The 19,074-nt window shown below is 36.4% G+C and overlaps 1 protein-coding gene across 1 annotated transcript in view; it reads left to right on the top strand.

Moving 5' to 3' along the window:
* Nucleotides 1-19,074, top strand: part of TMTC2 (transmembrane and tetratricopeptide repeat containing 2) — a gene marked incomplete at both ends in the record, with an annotated part of 87,144 nt that overhangs the window by 23,053 nt on the left and 45,017 nt on the right. The window contains 2 exons of the mRNA XM_009582795.1: nt 7,903-8,017; nt 15,144-15,207. Of these exons, the coding sequence (XP_009581090.1) occupies nt 7,903-8,017; nt 15,144-15,207 (179 nt within the window). The remainder of the gene's footprint in view (nt 1-7,902; nt 8,018-15,143; nt 15,208-19,074) is intronic.

Here is a 19,074-nt window from a genome sequence, read left to right as displayed (position 1 = left end):
TAGGGAAACTATAAAACAAGTTTATGATACTCAAATAACACATGTTCATAGAACATATGCGCTCTTTGGAGGAAGGGTCTCTCTGTCTTGAACATACAGTGCCATCAAATTAAGATCCTGACTTTGGACTATGGCTTATACGTCCTCCTACAATATCAATGAATGTAATTCCAGGAAGACAGGATTCCTAGACGCAAAACAGGAAGAGAAATGTAACTGGCTCACAGAAAGACTTCATTAAACTTCCGACTATTCTGCTCCCAGAACTCTCTCCAATAACTTTACGAAAATCTTCAGTTACTATTAACACAGACAGTATTTCTTACTTCCAAACTGAAACCGAACAAGAATTTACCAGAAACTGAGCTATTCAGAATATACCAATTTGAAGTCTTGTTTGTGGTTTTCTTGGCAGCTGTGAATGATGAGTGTACAAAGGCGTATGTACATAAATTGTCAAGTCCTTTTTGTTGATCTCTAGGCTGTTGCTATCACACAACATTAGAAGAAGATTATTACAAACCACTATAATTACTATTTATTCCAAACTCCCTTTAGAACCAATCACCTAAGTGGAATGCAGTGGAGTATTTCCAAACAACCTAGGTCACTGACCCTAAACGCTGTGGAATTTCCATGTTTCTGGCTCTTCCCTTGAGTTTATCCTTAAATCTAATCATTCTGACATCCCAAATACATGGTTGACTCTGCTTCCTCAGCGCAATATACCAGACTGCTTGAGACATGTGGTACCGAAATTGCAGATCAGAGGCAGGGCTAGAAATGTGGCTTATGCTTCTTTCATGTTGCCAAAATGTGGGGTTTCTGCAGGAACTGAAAAAGCCTGTGGCACGAACAACCCTGAAGACTTCTTTGTTAATGATCGTATGTTTTGACATATGAGTGCCATCTCATTATGAGGTTTTTTGAAGGGATAGCGTGGAGCTGCTACAAAAGTGCAACTGGATAGTTCTTTCCCATCCAAATTTCACTTTTCCAAACCTTATACATCACCAGGTGTCTGGGGAATGACATAGGGTCCAGAATTTTCTGTAGTATTTGTAAAACATGAGGTCCTCTGTATTATATCTTTTCATCATTAATCTTTTGTTTTAGTGAGAGCTTCCAGTGATCCAGATGTGGTCACAAGTTCAGTCATCAAGTCCCAAAGGCTTGCAATTTAATTTTTTCTCTCTTATCTCTGGTCGTGCTCTGGATGACATCCAATGGTATATTTAGCACAACTGCAACAGATAAGTTTTTCAGACAAAGAAAAAGACTAATAAAAAAGATTTTTCCAAGCCAGTGCATATATTGATGTTGCAGCACCCACTGGCTCGCATAGTCTTTCTATATATTTTATTTGCATGGAATAATCTTCTCCATGGGAACCAATTGAGGGGATAAACTCCCCAAAAGCCCTTCCAGCGAGAAAGCCAGAGAACAGCCTTAGATAAAGATGGAACGGGATATAAGGAGCAGCAAAACAAACTGGAATGCTGCTACCATCTAGGTGATCCTGATGTAAGTTCTCTGTGCTCCCCCCGTCACATCCTGCACATTCAGCAAGAAATTGTCTGAAAAGGCCTGGAAAGCGGGATCTTTAAGCAAACATTCCCTTGCTCTGGGAACTGCTCATTCACAGCCAATGAATCTGTTTTGAAACTCTTAAAGGAAACAGTTACATTATGTCATGTCTGTTGACTTGGCATCTTGCAACATTGATTCATCACCTGAAAAGCTTTGGAAATCAACTCAGAGACAAGGTTTCTCCTCTCATTTCTTCCACAGAATGCTGTTGAAATTTTCCATTCGGAAATCTCTGGTTGCATCCGCTGTTTTGCTCTGCATTGCCACTCCAGAGTTGAAGTTGATGGTGACTTCAGTGGTGGTTCTGCTCATGCCAGTGAGAATCTAGTTCAGTTCTCAAGACATGATCTTGTAGCCTTGCTGTGTGCTTCAGAGACAGACGCAATGCATTGGGTCAGCCAGAACCCGATCCCTGTTTTGGGTTCTGTTAAAACTTGAAATGCTTTGAAAGCACCAACAAATCCTTGATGTTGAATGTGCCAAAAGAACTTCTAGTGAAGTTTATTATAAACAGATCTGACAGTTGAGTCTATGGTTCTGATATATCCACCTTTCATATTAATATAGTTGTTTAAATTGCTGCCATGGAAGAAGAAAACTCTTTTGAAGAGGATAAGATGCAGAAGAGTTGGTGACAAACGTATATTAAAAGAAGCAAATGGTAACTATTCCCTATTATGGTGGGATTAGAAGTTTTTTCCTTCTTATTCAGAAGGTAGTTTACGTGGTTTTGCTCGGATTACTAAAGATATCAGGGCACAAGTGTAAATCATTGAAGTTTGAGTAAGTGCAGAACCAACAGCATTCTGAGAACATTCAAAGTGATTCTTTTTAAAAGCAGCAATAGCAAGATGAGCTATTTCAGAAACCTACTCTGTTCTGGTACAAAGTACCTCTGAATGTTTGCCAGTGAGCAAAAGAGAGAGAACATTTCAATTAAAGAAAGATTGGTGCAACTTGCACTTTTATCTAGTAAAATAAAAGCTCATAATGCCTGTAGGGAATAGTTGAGCCCATTCTAGAGGAAGGCACTAATGCCTATGTGCACTGAACATAAAAGATTGTTACACACAGGCATATCCCAACCAATTAATACCTTTTGTATAACAATAAAGCAGCAGAACTACCAATTCAGGTGTATGGCTTTTAAACTGGTGTTGACACATGCCTTAACAAAATGCTTTACAAATGTTCATGATCGTTTTAGAGAGACAATTATAGAGGATAGAGAGCTGTATGCTTTCATCTCTGTGGATGAATATTTGTTAAAAATTTTGACAGAAGATGAAAATAAGTTGGTTTTTTTCAACTCCTAGGAACTGGAAATTTTTTGTTGGTATTCAAATTGCATATATACTTTTATCTTATTTTTCAGTAGATTGCATATATTTCCTCAAAATTTTTTGGTCAAATATAGACTCAAAAACACTGTTGATGATTTGCAAGAAAAAGTAAGTTTGAACAAGGCTATAGGTACAGAACTTTTCAGCTTTTATGCTCTTTCTGATGCTTAGATATCCTAGTTTAGGGAAAAATGACTAAGAGGATAGTGAAGTATTGAATAAGTTCTCTGCAGTCAAAGGTCTTTAAGAACTCTTGGCTACACATTTACACTCAGCTCTGTGCTGTCTAGCAAGAAAGGTGGAAACAACTGTTTAAAAAAAGTAACGTTGTTCCAGGCAAAGAACAATGTTGTTGAAGATCACACCTGAACCTGGACTGTGGATTTCCCGCTCCCATTCTAGAAGAAGAGTAATGAGAAATATGCTTTCCTTGAAGAAGGAAAATCTGGGATTCAGAGCTTCTAGAAAGCTGTTTTCTCAAAAGCTGGTTCTGATTCCAAAAAACAATCAGGCTACCATAATTTACGTTGTTGGCAAGAGTTGGAGTCGTGACACCTGCAATAAGAAAGCTCTGTATGTGATATTGGGCAGTGTCTCATAAATCATGCGGTTTGCCAGCTACCTGTCAGGGGAGAAAATCCTGCATGTAAATTTAGACCCACACAAGTGGTTCCTGGATCCAGGGGCTTGTGGATCAGACCTTCCGATCCACCTTCAACACCTTGCCAATATTCTGCCCTGCTAGTGCTCTTCTCTTGGGAAAACACATCTTTATGTCTTCGACAGGAAAAGTTCAGAAGTCTGCTTTTTAATGAAGAAAGTGCAGCAGTAAACTGCCAATCCAGTTCATTCTTGTATGAATTTAGTATATCGTATTAAAAGGAACGGCGGCTAATGTTTTCGAAATGGGATATCTCTACTTAGACACTTCAAATTAAATTTAGATGTGTGAATAAAATTAGCCTGCCTTTCAGGAGAACTTGGCAAATCAATTCTCAACTGAATGTTTCCACCTTGTACTGGGTCTGGCTGGGGCAGAGTTAACTTTCTTCATAGCAGCCTGGATGATGCTGTGTTTTGGATTTGTGGATGAAACAGTCTTGATAACACCAGTGTAGCGGCTGTTGCTGAACAGTGTCAAGGCTTTCTCTTTTTCCCCCTCAGCGAGTAGGCTGAGGATGGGCAGGTGATTGGGAGGCGACACAGCTTGCACAGCTGACCCATGCTGGCCAAAGGGATATGCCATGTTGTATAACGTCACGTTCAGCAATAAAAACTGGGGTAGAGGAGGAAAAGGGGTTTTGGCTTCTGAGGTGGCCTTTGTTTGGAGACTGGCTGGGCATCAGTCTACATGTGAGAAGTGGTGGGCGATTTCCTTCACTTTGCTGGTTTTGTTTTTTTCTTTTTTCTTCTTTCCTTCATCTATTAAACTGTCTTATCTTGATGCACAAGTTTGCTTGCTCTTGTTCTTCCTATTTTCTCCCCTGGGTGGGAGGGAGCGAGTGACTGCGTGAGTGCTTGGATGCTGGCGGGGGACAACCACCACACACCTGTATACTCAGGTATTGACTTTTCCACTAGATTGAGAAGGTAGCAGTCAATTATATTTATAGCCCAACCAATTAAGGAAATGCTTAATCAGCAGCCTCTGATTAAATCACCTCTATTCAGGCAATGAGTAAAGCAGTTACAGAGTGTTCCCCTCTCTTGTTTGCAGTCAGTATCCTGTAAGGGTTTGGATGTAAAGGATGCTACAGTCATTTTCAGGAAGGTGGTATGTATCATCTACTACCTACCCACTCAGCATGAGTTATTGCCACTGTTATTACCACCTCTAATACAGGGGAGAGACTTGTTTATAGTAATGCACTGTCCTAGAATTTTCTTTTCTGGGCAGGTGCAAGTTTTAGTCATACTTGGCTGGTGTCATGCAGTACTTGCAATTGGTTTTAGTTAACTTTGGTAATCCTGTAATAAAAAGAATCCTTTAATATGTTATATAAAATAAGAATCCTATTATAGAGACACTTTTTAGAGACCTAGTAGTAAATGGAGAGTGAATTCTGGTTTTAACAATTTAAAACATTAGTTTAGAGTTGTTGCTGACATTTTTGATGTGTCCATGTAGGCTAACGGAATGTATGCAGCCAAAGTCCTAGAAAAACAATTAATAAAAACAAGCTTTTAACTAAAGCATCTAGCAGTGCACTTGCTTTTTAGTAAATATATGTAAAGTTGTCCTGTTCTAAGTTAGATTTCTTGTAGAAGTCTAAAGCATGTACAAATTTGATATCATCTTCAATATATGTCGATCTTATAGACCTCTTAAAGAGCTAAGAATTAACCTAGTGTGTTACTTAAGAGCACCAGTAAATCATTAGTATTGATTTGAAATGGTTTCCAATAATGTTATATTTTTAGAAATTACATGCAGTGCAAGTATTTTAATGTTTAATAAAATGAATCTAAAGTCAAGAAATTTATTGATTATGTCACATGAAATAGAATGTATCAGTTACGTTTTATTACATTAGGGGTAGTTATAAATGTACATAAGATAACATCTCTATTGAGTTTCAGTGTTAAATATTTTATACAGAAAACTAGAAGTATGTTTCTAAAGATCTGTCTCTAAAAACCCTTGAGAAATTTTTATTGAAGACAATACTGAGAAGTTTTTTCTCCTTATGGAACTAATTCTCTTAATGACCAGTTGACATTATTCTAAAATTCTAAGCTGCAAAATATTTTTCCTAAATTAAGTATATCAATTTTTGAGAATGATCTTAAATGTTCACCATGTCTTGAAATCTAAAAGGTTATGTCCTCTTTTTTTCCCCTGGCTGGATGTATCAATAGTACATCCAGTTACTAGCGTCTCATTCTGCTAATCCAGTGCTTTCATTAACAAAAGAACCTTAATGTTAACAGTTTAAGGCTGGTTTGCTTTAGCATGGACCTAAAGATTAGGGATACTGTTTTAGTTCATTTGTTGGAAGAGAATTGGAATACTAGTTGGTCACGTTTGTTTCAAAGATTTCCCTTTAAAAAAAAAAGGAATTCAGCCCAAATCAAGAGATATGAACTGCCTGTTGTAGTTGGTAGATTTACTTGTCTGAGAACTTTCAGATTCATATCTGAGTTTGTCCTGCTATATATAAGGCATACCCTGATGTAGTACCCAAAAGAAAAAAAAAAAGAAAAAAAAAAGCAAACTTGTAGCTTTTGTCAACATTTTTTTTTTCCCCTTCATAAGAGACTTCCATTAATGGCTCAAGCAATGGTTTCTAATTCTGATGACAAATTAATTTCTTATGATCCAAACTGTTCTCATATGTTTTCTTTTTATGTTTTTCTCTCTTTTTATTTGTTTATTTACTTATTGTTCTGTGTGAGAAAGCCTTTTTGGAAATAGTCTGTTTCTGGAAACAATGAACACAAAGCATCATAATGCATGAAAGGATGGCACATATTAGAGTGTGGATGTAAGTAAAGCAAGCAAACCTTATGCTATGAATGGAGAAAGGCACCTAAATGTTTTTCCAAGACTTTTTGCAGATCTGAATAACTAAGATACAGGTAACTGGTCTGAGTAAATAATCTATCTCTTGCTAAGTTGAAATGTATCCACAGAGAAAGGAAAAAGCTAGGAAAGCTGTCTTTCATCACTTTTTGTATTGAGAGTCCTTCTGCAAACATGTTCATTGTACCAAAGCATCACTGGATTCACTGTGCCCCTACAGACCTTGCTAGCTGTGTTTAAATGGATTTTCTGCATGTGCGTATAAGTACATATGCAAGCATGTAAGTAACAGGGGAAAGGAGGCAAGAAAAAAAGAAAATCCCTCACCATGAGAGGAAATAATTTGTTCCTGAAGAGGCTTGTGGCCAGTGATGGCTTGGTGGACTTTTGGTTGGGTGATCTTACTTTACAAAGTAAGATAAAAAAGGAAGGATGGGATGCTGGAATGTGTAATCACCATACTTTAAGATAGCTTTTCCAAATATGAAGTTAGTAGACACAGAGTCTAGACGGCTGAAACCCTTTGAAAGGTCCTTGATCCAAAAATAACACATTTTACAAATTAGGTGTGAAAAAATCATTAAAAGGAGCAGAAATAAGGTGGTTTGAGTACCTTCCAAAGTGTTTTTTTTTCCTCTTCTTCAAAGGAAAACTCATTTTTGTAGAGTTCTACTAGTTGTTATGTGTTTCGTTTTGCAACTACTGTACTTTAGTTAAAGTTTGGTTAATGCTAAATTCTTTAATGTTTTCAGTTGTAACTTGGTTTAATGATTATGATAATGTCATTTGTAAAAATTCAGTCACTTGATTTCAGCCATCTTCTATTTTTTTACGTGAAGTGTAAGGATTATGTAAGACACTTGTAAAAAGCTGCCCATGTGATTCTCTTAGTGTTACTGAAATATGTGATAAAATACCAGTTCATCAAGGTATACGTATATATAATCATTTTAAAGCAGTATCATTTATAATTCTAAAGCTGAAGATATATGTTTGCATGTATGTATATAACAATATATATTTTTATGTGATTTTGAGATATGCTTTTAAAATGGGAATATATTTAATTTGTAGTTGCTATTTTATTTCATTTTGTTTTGAGGAAGTGAAGATCAGTGTTTTGGCAGAAGGCAAGTTCTTAAATGGCAGGCTTCTCGGGGACTAGGAGTATTGTTTCTTGATTGCTGAGTTTTACTGTATCTTCTCACTATTCATAAATATGTTCTACAAATACTGCAGTTAGTTATTACCTGTCATATTTATTGCATTTTTTCTATATTCACTACATTTTAAAGATACTGGAATACAGATCAAATAATGACTAAACATTGAATCTGAGACATCTGATTTTTTTTTGTTTTGGTAATTCCTTTTCCTAACTATATTGTCTGAAGTATTATCCATCAGTTGTTTTCTGTGGGCTCACGTTCATGCACTCCATCGTAGGTCAGTTCCTCCTAGAAGAATCCCGCCTGATAGAAGCAGCTGAGATGGCAAAAAAAGCAGCTGAACTTGATAATACAGAATTTGATGTTGTTTTCAATGCGGCCCATATGCTCAGGTTAGTTCTTTTACATCTGCCTTACTTGATTTTCCTCCCTTCTTTTGGAGGAAAGAAGTCTTTGTAACCTTTGCTTACACAGGGTTCTTTTTAAAGCCCAGCAAGTCTTTTGAACAATTCAATATTGCTAATAAGATAAAAAGAGTTGGAGTGAAACTGTTGCAGGATTTAGCACTTTCTGTTTCTAATGTTCTATGCGTTATCTCGTAATTTCTTACCTTTAAAACTTCTGTTGTTCACAAGCAGGTAATCCTTTTTGCTTGCATACAAGAAGAAGCATTTCTTTTGTGAAGAACCTTCTGCAGGATTTCCTTTCACCTGATTTTTAAAAATTTAGGGTGCATAGCAACTGCAAATAATAGACCGTATTTCTGATCTGGATGTAACTAGACAATATTGAAAATATCACATTTTATGTTAATATTAGTAGGGAACAGTACGATAATTAGAAATCTAAATATTCCCAGGCTAATAATGACTTTGAGACTTATAGGAGCCCTTAATGATATTATCAGAATCTGTGATTTAAAATGTAGTCTTATATTTAATTGTGTTCTCCTATCTGAATAGAATAAAATTTTAGACTTCTTTTTTTCCTTTTAAAGCTGTCAGACCTGGATATTCAGTAACATTAAGCTTCTGCCTGAACATTATCATTAAACTCACATTACTGTAATGGGTATCCTCCATGCTTATTTCTAGGATAACTATCTAATTATTGTCTATTGTCCGCTTAACAGCTGTGAGGATACTTGATTTCATTTAGATTATATCTATGCTTAGAAAATGCTTGAAAAAGGAAATAAAAAATGTACTTAATTAGTACAAAACAGTTATTGAGAACATTTCTCTAATGAAGATATCTCACTTGGCTGTTTATACTTTTAACATTTAGAATACACAATGAAAGGAAAAGAAAATGGTATTAAAGAGAAGGTAGAATCAGCTTCAGCCAAGTGACCTGTGTTTCAAAATGAAGGGTTCTATACCAGGATTTTGAAATAAGCCCCAAAACGCCCTTTGAGAAATAACTCTCACTGCTTGTAGATTAGAAAGGAAACCAAGACAAATGGTTCACTGGTGAACAATAGTTTGACCTGCCACAGGTGTATGAGCTATTTTAAGGATCCTTCCCTTCCTCCCGATTATTTTCTGAATGATATCTCTTGAAACAGAATTCAGCAATTCGAAACATTTAGGTTAATGAAACAAATTCACAGGCAGAAGCATAGCAAGTTAGGCATGAAAGCTGAATCCAGAAGGGTATAAAGTGTGTCAGACTCCTGATTTCAGTGAGTGTGTTGCAGAAGTTGGTTTAATGGTGTGATTTTTTTTTGTGGGTATTTTAAAATGTGGTGGCATAGATCAATACTATTTTGAGAATAGGTTTAATAAATCTCCTACTTTCTCTGTGAGCACTGACTGAAGCATCCCAGGTCTTGAAGGCACATGTCTTTACATCGGGATATGAGTATTTTTTCACTCTCAGAGTAAGAGCTATGCTGCTATACTGTACATCAACCGTGGTTACCCTGCTTGATCTGGTTGGGAGTGGACACTTTTTGGGAGGTTTTGACCAGCATTGAGCTCAGTGATTCTAAACTGCATTCTCTATTTTAGCTGTAAGCAAAAAACCAAAAACTTTAAAAAAAAAGAAAACCCACCAAACCAAAACCCTTAAAAACAAAAAAAAAGGCCTGGTGGTTTAGTTTATCTAGAATCCAACTGTGCTCCTTTGGGATACCCAGTTGGTCTAGTTTTCACTTAAATACTCAGCTTTCTTTGGGAAAGATCGTAATGTCTTCCTAATATTCTCTGGGAGTCTAAAGTGGTCTAGAGAATGTAGCAAGAGTCAGGGTGGCAAGATTAAATTCAGTGCTGCCAAGTATTTGCTTAAAACTGCATGTGTTATGATCTGACTGATTCTTGCTAAAGGTTATGATTCTGTTGTCTGCCTTTTTTCACTGCATTACTTAGCAATTTATTCAATATATTGCTTACAGAATAGTTCTTGGACAAGGGGAATGTATATTCACACATTAGGACAGAGCAGCTACAAATCCATCATGAGTCTGTGGGACTTCAGAAGAAGCTGATTTTCAGGATATTTAGAATGATGGAGAGCTGAGGTGATCCCAAGAGGAAAGCAGATACCAAGATAGAAAGGAAGAAGGAAAGAAGGGAGTACTCAGACTGGCATACAGTGACACAGCTAGAAACTGTGGATGCTAAACATGGTCATAAATGAAAGGCTGAAATTATTAAATATGATAGTTTCACGTAGGTGACCAACTGCTCTTTAGGTACCGTAGATAGCTATAAAAACTGACTGGTGAGTAAGAATTTTGAATGGACTGCACAGCTGTGAGGTAGAAAATATAGAAGTTCACAGGGCAGGAAGTGACTTAACTGTTGTGAGAGAGAAGGGATAAATTTTAGAGGTATGTTGTGAATTAAGAGACAGAAATTGATATTAATGTGGATGATGCAAGGTGTCCAAAATGACTAGGAGATAATAACAGCAACTTAGATTTTTGTGTAAATTCTAATATTTTTTTTCAGACCAAACACTCTATCCAATAATGTACTGTTGAATTAGAAAGGAATCATCTTTCCCTCCTGTCATACTCCTGTTTCCACATCAGCCCAAGGAGTGTCACCAGATTCAGAAACATGTAGACATTTCTTTAGAATTGCAGGCAAATTCTTTCAAATTTGGGTTATAGCTGCTTTGGATGGAAAACAGTCACAGCATTCCCTCCAAGTCCAATTTATTTTTCTACTCTAGTGCTAAAATATTTTCCTTTTTTTAATCCCTTTACTCTCTGAGAAAAATGTTTAAATTAAAATGCAACCTAAATAAAATTTAGCAAGTTTTGAAAATTTTGAGCAAGGCATAGACTGGAATGCTGTGGGTTAACTTTTTTTTCTTAAATTTGCAACAGAATTGTTAGCTCTGTCCAAATGCAATAGCTGTATTTATAGATAGCCTGTTCTCAGTTTAACAGTCACAAGAAAGACTTCTGCTCCTTCTGTCAGGTATTCCAACACCGTTTACTTCCTGTCTTTGAGACTTGACTACTATCTGAAGCTAAAGTCAAGAAAAGAAATGGGTTAGTTCTGTTTGCATTATTGAGAGGCCTCCCTGTTCCTAATTACACAAACATAGTTATTAATTTTTTGCCTCTATGACTTCTGTAGAATCCTGATAATGCAATGCCAGATGAATCAAATCATCTGTAATACGGGTGAGATGTGGGATGAATGTAATTAATTTCTTTGCAACAGTCTGGTAACTTTTAACTTGCATAGTACTTGCCTGTAAAATTTGTTTTCTCAACAAATTTGTTTTCCAGACAGCTTCATTCAAGGGTCATGTCGCTGTTTGGGTGGTTCTTCTTAAACCAGTAACTGGTCATGTGTTTTACTTTTGTAGTATTTGTTGTGCTCTTGCTTATAGCCTCAGTTTGAAGCCTTTCAGCAAAGCTAGATACATTTTAATGGAATGTAGTGAAGCATGTATTTGTAATGCCATATGGTGGCTGTAGCTTCAGTGACTGAGTCATGTATTAACAGTGCTAAGTTTCACTTTGTAGTTGTATACTGAGGTGAGTTGCCATGAGATAGGTTTCCTGTGATCTAGGGGATGATTACTTTGAGAATAAGGAATGACAGTGTAGTGGCACCGCTGTACTGATCAGAAACAGGAAAAGAGCTTCATGTTGTCTCCAAATGAAAACAAGCATCGGAAGAAGAGCTTTGCTTAAAAGCACATCTTGTAGGAATAGGTTTTTTTTTCATGCTTCTGTAAGACAGTGGATTGTTGTGGGAAACATTCATATTACATGAAGTTATAGCACGTTTATTTGCTATTTGAAAACAGAAGTCTAGAGCAACACTACATGACATGGTGTTTGTTTTCCAGTGAATTTCTATGAGGGTATTTTGGCTCTCTAAAGTACACTGACTGTTTGAACACAGAGTGTAGGTCCTGGCACAGTCTCGTAGGCACAAGTTCACCCTATGTTATTGCCTAAACAGATTTTATTAATTCTTTAATTACTGTCCATGTGCTTAAATATATATATGTATGTATGTAAGGCTAAGCATGTAGTCTATGTAAATTTTGTAACTGTTGTAAAACAGAAAATGTGAATGAAGGATTACATGTATGGAATCTGATTATGATTTTGCTGTGACACAAAAAGGTCCATTAAGAATGCCAAGTATCGACATTCAGTATTTTGAAATAGGAATCTCTTTGAAGAAAACTTCTTTATAGCTGGACTGACATCCATGATTTCACTTAAAAAAAAAAAAAATCAACGGTCTGAAGCCTTATGCCAAGCAATAGGCAGGTTAAAAATAACCCTTTCCCGTTCACATGTTTATGTATCTAAACCAGTAAACTTTGGTGGTGTTTGTCTCTTAAAGCAATATTTTTTCCAGTGATCAACATAAAGATTCAAAATGAATGCAAGCTGAATATAACTGAGTGTCAGGAGAACCTGAGAGCAATGTGTTGCCAAGCACATTTGTGAGGTATCACTAGCAGTCAGCTGGAACAAAATACAGGGAACTGGTAGGTCTGGGGGCTCAGGTTAAGACATATGAGAAAATAAAAAGAGGAGACATTTTTGTCCCTTAAAATAAGATTGAATGCTAGGTGTTAATGGGGGAAATCAGATGTGTTTTCAAGGTCAGTTCTCATGAAAAGACTTAGGATAGAAGTTGAAATATAACTAATAACTATGAAAAGAACTCTCTCTTCCAAATTTCTCTTTGCTTCCTTTCCTTCCTTTCTGTTTTATTATCAACATTTTATCTAATGTTTTAGTCTGATGTGAATTACGTTTCCTTTAGTAATGTCCTTCCATTGTTTGACATTGATCCAGAGTCCTTTACTGCTCAGTGGCATAGGGTTACTGCAATTTCCTACCTCTGTGCCTTTTATTTTTCTCAAGGGAAAGCCATTCCAGGGCTTAACATAATGAATTTCTACTTTAGATTTCCAGTGAAAATGGGAACCAGAATTCTGCCGTATCTTAGCTAAAGGAACTGTTGCTGAATGCTCCAGAAATGGAACTGGCATTTCCCTGACCAGACTAGTGTGGTGTGCATTCATTTCTATAAACCGTTTTTAATGAAGAACTATAAATTCAAACTGATTTCAACTTAGGAATTAATGATCCATGTTTCAAGATGTACGTGTGGGATGAAAGCAAGCCATGTATTTCCACTGGGCTAAAAGGGGACAGGATTTTAATTTGTTCCATGTTCACATGCCAACAACACTTTTTGGAGGTGAAGTGCACCGTCTGTATCTGCCTCTTGGGTAAGGCACCTTGTTTATGGTGCAGAATTTCACCACGTTCAGAAATGCTTTGTTTCCTGACAGTTCTGTGCAAACAAGAAAAAAAAGCTCTGTGACATGTTTCATTTTATGTGCCTTGTAGTAAATCCTGAAATTCGGAAGTATGAGATTTTTTTTTTTCCAGTCGTTTCAAGTGCTGCTAATGCCCAGCAGGAGTGATTCAGAAGCATGTTAAATGAATATTTTTAGACATTCAATCGTTTCTAACCACTGCAACCACTGAGTCGATGATACATGTGCAAAGTAATTTAAAACAGTTAACAGGTATAAACCAGGTTCTACTTGACAAATTGTTAGTCAGGAAGTGGTTTCAGCTTTCACATGAATTATGTGAGAAACTTCAAAGGGATTATCCTTCCTCCCTTTCTCCTCCCAAGACCAGTAACTGTAAAAATGTGTTGATTGGGATTAATTGCCTAGCATGTATTGTGTGACTAATGTTTAAAATTTGGGTGGATGGAAATATAAAATTAGAACACAATTTGATCACTGAACAACAAAGCATGTAAAAGCTCATGTAATGAACAAGGTAAAATCTCCAGATACAAGTGCTCATTTGATTGATACTCTTTGAACTAGTAACTGTTCTCAGAAGAAGAAAAAGAAAAAAAAACAACCAACCCTACTCAGTGTTATCCTTGTTTTCTAATTTTTCCATTTTATATCACAGAAATGCATCTGTAATCACATACCAAACACAAATATGCTGAAGATCTCCCGTCCTAACTCTTCTATGAAGAGACCTAACTCTTAATAGAAAAAAAAGCAAATAACTTTAGCAGAAGATGTGTAGCCTGCCTGATAGTCCTGCTTCGCTGTTCTTACATATTTACCATCTTTCTCATGACATGTATGTGATCAACTGATATTCATTGGGCCAGTAGCCAAAATGAATAGTTCGAGGGAAATTGAGAAGGTGGAGACAAAAGGAGAAGAGAGGAGTTTGAGAGAAGAGATAAAAAAGGTCTGCTGAGACAAAAGTGTGCTTGGATTTCTTTGGCAACGTACTGCATTTTCATTTGAAGGCATTAAACTGAAAATTCAGGAGAAGAAATAAAAATTAAACTACTAGGAGAATGTAGATGCCATCTATATTAGTGAGGAAAAGAAAAAGAGGTGAGCTGATACTGCTTCAGGTACCTAGAAACTCATCTTATTCCCCTGGGATATGAGATCTAAGTTTAAATCCCCTCTCAGACTGATGTGAGTAAACGTTGAAATCAGAACTCTCTTTTCTGAATTAATTCCCTTAATCATAGAAACCTATTTTTGAGAAATCATTGTATTCTCAGATTTTTTTTTTTTTTTTCTGGAATGATAGTGTTCTTGGGGAGGCACAAAGAAAGGAACTGCATTATTGTATAATCTACAGCTTCATAATTTACTGTTAAAGTATGGCTAATTACAAAAAATGAGCCAATGTTTTTCTGGTGAAGACTGGTACATCTCTGGTTTTGCCTCAGATGAGTGTTTGGCCTTCTGCATTTCTCTCCAGTGTGTACTAACATCATTTCAGAACTAAAAAGAAAATAAGGTAGGCAAAGAGGATTTGTGATAATGGATATTCTGAACTATAAAAAAATCTTTTAGATTAATATATTTTGTGCATTTGTTAGGCTAATATCCTTAAACAGTGGGGAGTAGTTGCAGTATTTTGGTTTTAGCTATGCTTCTTTAGGTATGGTTTCTTTTTTAACCCAAATGAGGTGTAAAATGAGGTGTAACTATATTGGTTTTTTTCTGTCCTGATAGACAAGCCAGTCTCAATGAAGAAGCTGAGAAGTATTATGAAATGGCAGCAGGATTAAGACCTAATGTAAGTACCCTCTTAACGATTTCCATTACTTAAGTTGATGAACGTGCTACAGTGCTGAACCCTTTGCTTTGAGGAGAAACTTCTTGCTGGAGCATTTGATCTCTCAGCCTATATTATGTACGTTCTTTTAATGGTTAATTATTGGATAGTCAGATAAAGCTGTTCATTTGTCAAACCAATCACTATACTTTCAAGTTACCTCAATGAAGTGTTCTAGCAACAAGTCTTACTTGGCTAACATACTTGGAAAAGATTTCTAGATTTAGATTTATTTATCTACTTTTAAATGTGTTAAGTTTGGAAAGCTCTCCTAATTCCATCTATTTTCACTAGTAAAAGAGAATGAAAGGCTATTCAGTGATCCACTGTTTAAGCCATTTTAAATAATACATTTATGCCTTTTCCTCTGTCATGAGCTTCTGGTAAACATTGTTGTTCAACAAACTTAAATATGATTTTACCTCAGAGGTATTTACCTCTAAGTTTGTTGTATATTGGCAAAGAAATGCTTACTCCTTGAAGCAGAAATATGTAGGAGTATGTGGCAGACCCTTTTTAAAAAGAAAAGCTCATTTCCAATTTTATTGCATCAGGAACTAAAATAAAATACTTTCTTTTTACCATTTTTTACTCAATGTTGTATTTCTTTTCAATTACTTTCACATTTTGGGAAAAAAATACTCATGAATATAAATGGGGAAGAATTTATTTTAAATACCTAATACTTTGTCTATGCAATAAATCAAATCTAGAACACATTCCTGTCGCAGAAGTCTATAGTGCCAAATTTGAGGATACAAGTTAGCAATTTTAGTTAAAAAAAAAAAAAAAAGAAAAAAAACAAGTAAAAAAAACCACACCAGGCTTAAAACGAGTTTTCAGACCAGAGGATCAAAAGCAACACCAGCTAAAACTCAAAACAAGCTAACCAAAGTATAATGCAAAAACCCCAAAATAACTTATTCATATGAATGAAATTCACTTTCACACCATTTCTTAAAAAAAACTCTCCAAAATCTATGTATTTCTTTAATTCATACTTTGTGAGATAACAATTTAGACTTTGTGATTCCTTATGCTTTCAGATGCAACACTTTTGGTTTTTTTCTGAGTGGATACCTTAATGTTGAAAGAATTCCCTCAGTTGCCTCAACGTTGGTACCGTTCCTCTTCTCTTTTCTGTGGTTCATTGTACTCTCAAAATGTTTCTCAGAAACTCAGAAATATATTTATTCGTATATAACCATATATGAATATGATTATATGCATGATGTTTCTCAGAGAACTTTGGAAGTAACTGAGGGCTTCTAGCTCATGGCAGTGGTACTATAAAAGTTAGGTATTTCTAGGTGTTGCTGACAAGCTTTACATGTTAAGACCAAAGTATCCTTTTTGCAGGATAAGATCATCAGAACAGTTTATTATAGCAACTTTCTTCTACCTTTGATTAGTTTAAGTTAAAATCTAATAGGTACTGCTGTTCAGCTTTCTTTAAGAGATAATTTCACTTTTATGTTCAAGATGGTAAAGTTTAACTTTCTAGCTAAGCATAGCATGCATATGGTTCACGTCTTTTTAAAAATATTTTCATGATGCAGAGTGGGAAAGTTGTATCCGCTTTCACTGCCAGCATCAACTGTCTGACGACTGTACAAATGCAATCTCTCAAGAATGAAAATAAAAATGTAGTCATACATTTCTTTTTTCTTATTATTAACTGTGCTGGTTTTGGCTGGGGTAGAGTTAATTTTCTTCATAGTAGCTAGTATGAGGCTATGTTTTGGATTTGTGCTGAAAACAGTGTTGATAATACAGCGATGTTTTCGTTATTGCTGAGCAGTGCTTACACAGAGTCAAGGCCTTTTCTGCTTCTCACAGCAAGTAGGCTGGGGGTGCACAAGAAGTTTGAGGGGAACAGCTGGGACAGCTGACCCCAACTGACCAAAGGGATATTCCATACCATATGATGTCATGCTCAGCATATAAAGCTGGGGGAAGAAGAAGGAAGGGGGGGACATTCGGAGCGGTGGCGTTTGTATTCCCCAGTCACTGTTATGCATGATGGAGCCCTGCTTTCCTGGGGATGGCTGAACACCTGCCTGCTGATGGGAAATGGTGAATGAATTCCTTGTTTTGCTTTGCTTGCGTGAGTGGCTTTTGCTTTACCTATTAAACTGTCTTTATCTCAACCCACAAGTTTTCTGACTTTTACTCTTCTGATTCTGTCCCCCATCCCATTGTGGGGGGGGAGCGAGCGAGCAGCTGTGTGGTGCTTAGCTGCCTGCTGGGTTAAACCACAACATTAACTCTCAAATTTACCATAATAGTTTCAGAGTGGGAGGAAAATAAGTCACTCGAGGAGGTTTTCTAGGTAGTAAGCAATATAATGCAGACATGGTAAGACAGAAGCTCCCGATCTTTCCAAAGGAGTATGGAATGCAAATTAGTGAAATCCTGTTTACTTCACAGCTACATCTGTACTGGTAAATTAAATGTGCCAAGAACTATTCTCTGGTGTTGATCCAATCAGCTTCTCAGAATGTGCCCAGGTACTGTCTGAGAGACTGCAGTGGCCCAGTCCAGAGCTAAGTAGGAACCATCCTCACAGCTTGAAAATGCCCACAGTTTAATTTGTTATTTTGGATATAGCCTGTGTATCCTCTCACTGTCTTATGAATATGAAGGATCAGCAAAATTATGTGAGTCAACATGCTAAAGAAATATCCTTAAGCAAAATATAGTGCTGAAGGATTTTCATTTTATTTTTTTGTATCCATCACTAATGATCTAGAAATATTTCTTTGTAGAAAATTCAAAATACTAGATGTTTGAAAGTGATGTAATGTACAGATGCATGCATACATACAGTTCCATATAGATACACATATCTATATTTGTGTGCACCTGTTTAATGTTAGTTCCTAAGAGGTCTGTTCCCAAATTCCCTCTCAGTGAGAATATTGTGGCAGCGCTGAAGTCTCATTCTGTGAAGTGGATCAGCCTTATTCCAAGAACAATTAAGTGCTAAAAGTATCTATTTAACAAGAACCTTCCCCTTTCTGGTGCTTGAGGTGGTACCTGTTGCCATTAATGAATTTTGGATCAGGATCCCAAGTAAACTGGCTCTCTGCTTTTTTTTCAGCATGATTTTTTTTTTCTCCTGTGGTTCCCCAATCACTCCTCCAAATCCCAAGTTGAAGATCCATTTCTCTGTTACCAACTCTTTTCTTGTTCACTGTACCAAGACAACTAAAGTATCAGTTATTCTTTAGAATTAGACCCATGCCTAGCTCCTGAGAGATTTTCAGCTAGTGCAGCCTGAAACAAAACTCAGATTTCCATTCTCTTGCATCCATTTCTTTACAAATATTACATATTGTGTAATATCTCTAATATCACTACTGTAAAATACCATCCTTAGCAGCAATAAGAGATGTTAATAATACTACAAACTCAATCTTTTACTGTTTGTTAGTGAATTTGTATGCTCATTGAGCTTTCATGACCATTTTTGTTCTCAGCATTCTTGCTTTGCATCTCGCTTTGTTTTGCATTCCTTTCTTCGGTTTCTCAACCACTCCTGTTGCTTTTGGAATGAAGCAATACTTCATACACAGTACTTCCTCACCTGTTTCCCAACGTATAAGCCCCTTGGATCCAGAAACTGCTCTGCTGAGCTTTTCTACACCCAAGTCCAGTTTAAATGGCCATCTGAGTTATGACTTTCAGAGCTACTTAGTTGGCTATTTCAATGTTTTTTCTCAGACAGCAATCTCCACGCTTGCATTTGTCTCCTAAGCAAGCTGCCTTTTATTTCAGTGTCTCAAGATTGGGGCACAACAGGAAGCAACCAATATGCCTTCATGT

The sequence above is a fragment of the Fulmarus glacialis genome, unplaced genomic scaffold (assembly GCF_000690835.1).
Source record: "Fulmarus glacialis isolate BGI_N327 unplaced genomic scaffold, ASM69083v1 scaffold11948, whole genome shotgun sequence".
Lineage (NCBI taxonomy): Eukaryota > Metazoa > Chordata > Aves > Procellariiformes > Procellariidae > Fulmarus > Fulmarus glacialis.
Note: the sequence above shows the minus strand (reverse complement) of the source record. Positions and strands in the feature narration are given on the sequence as shown.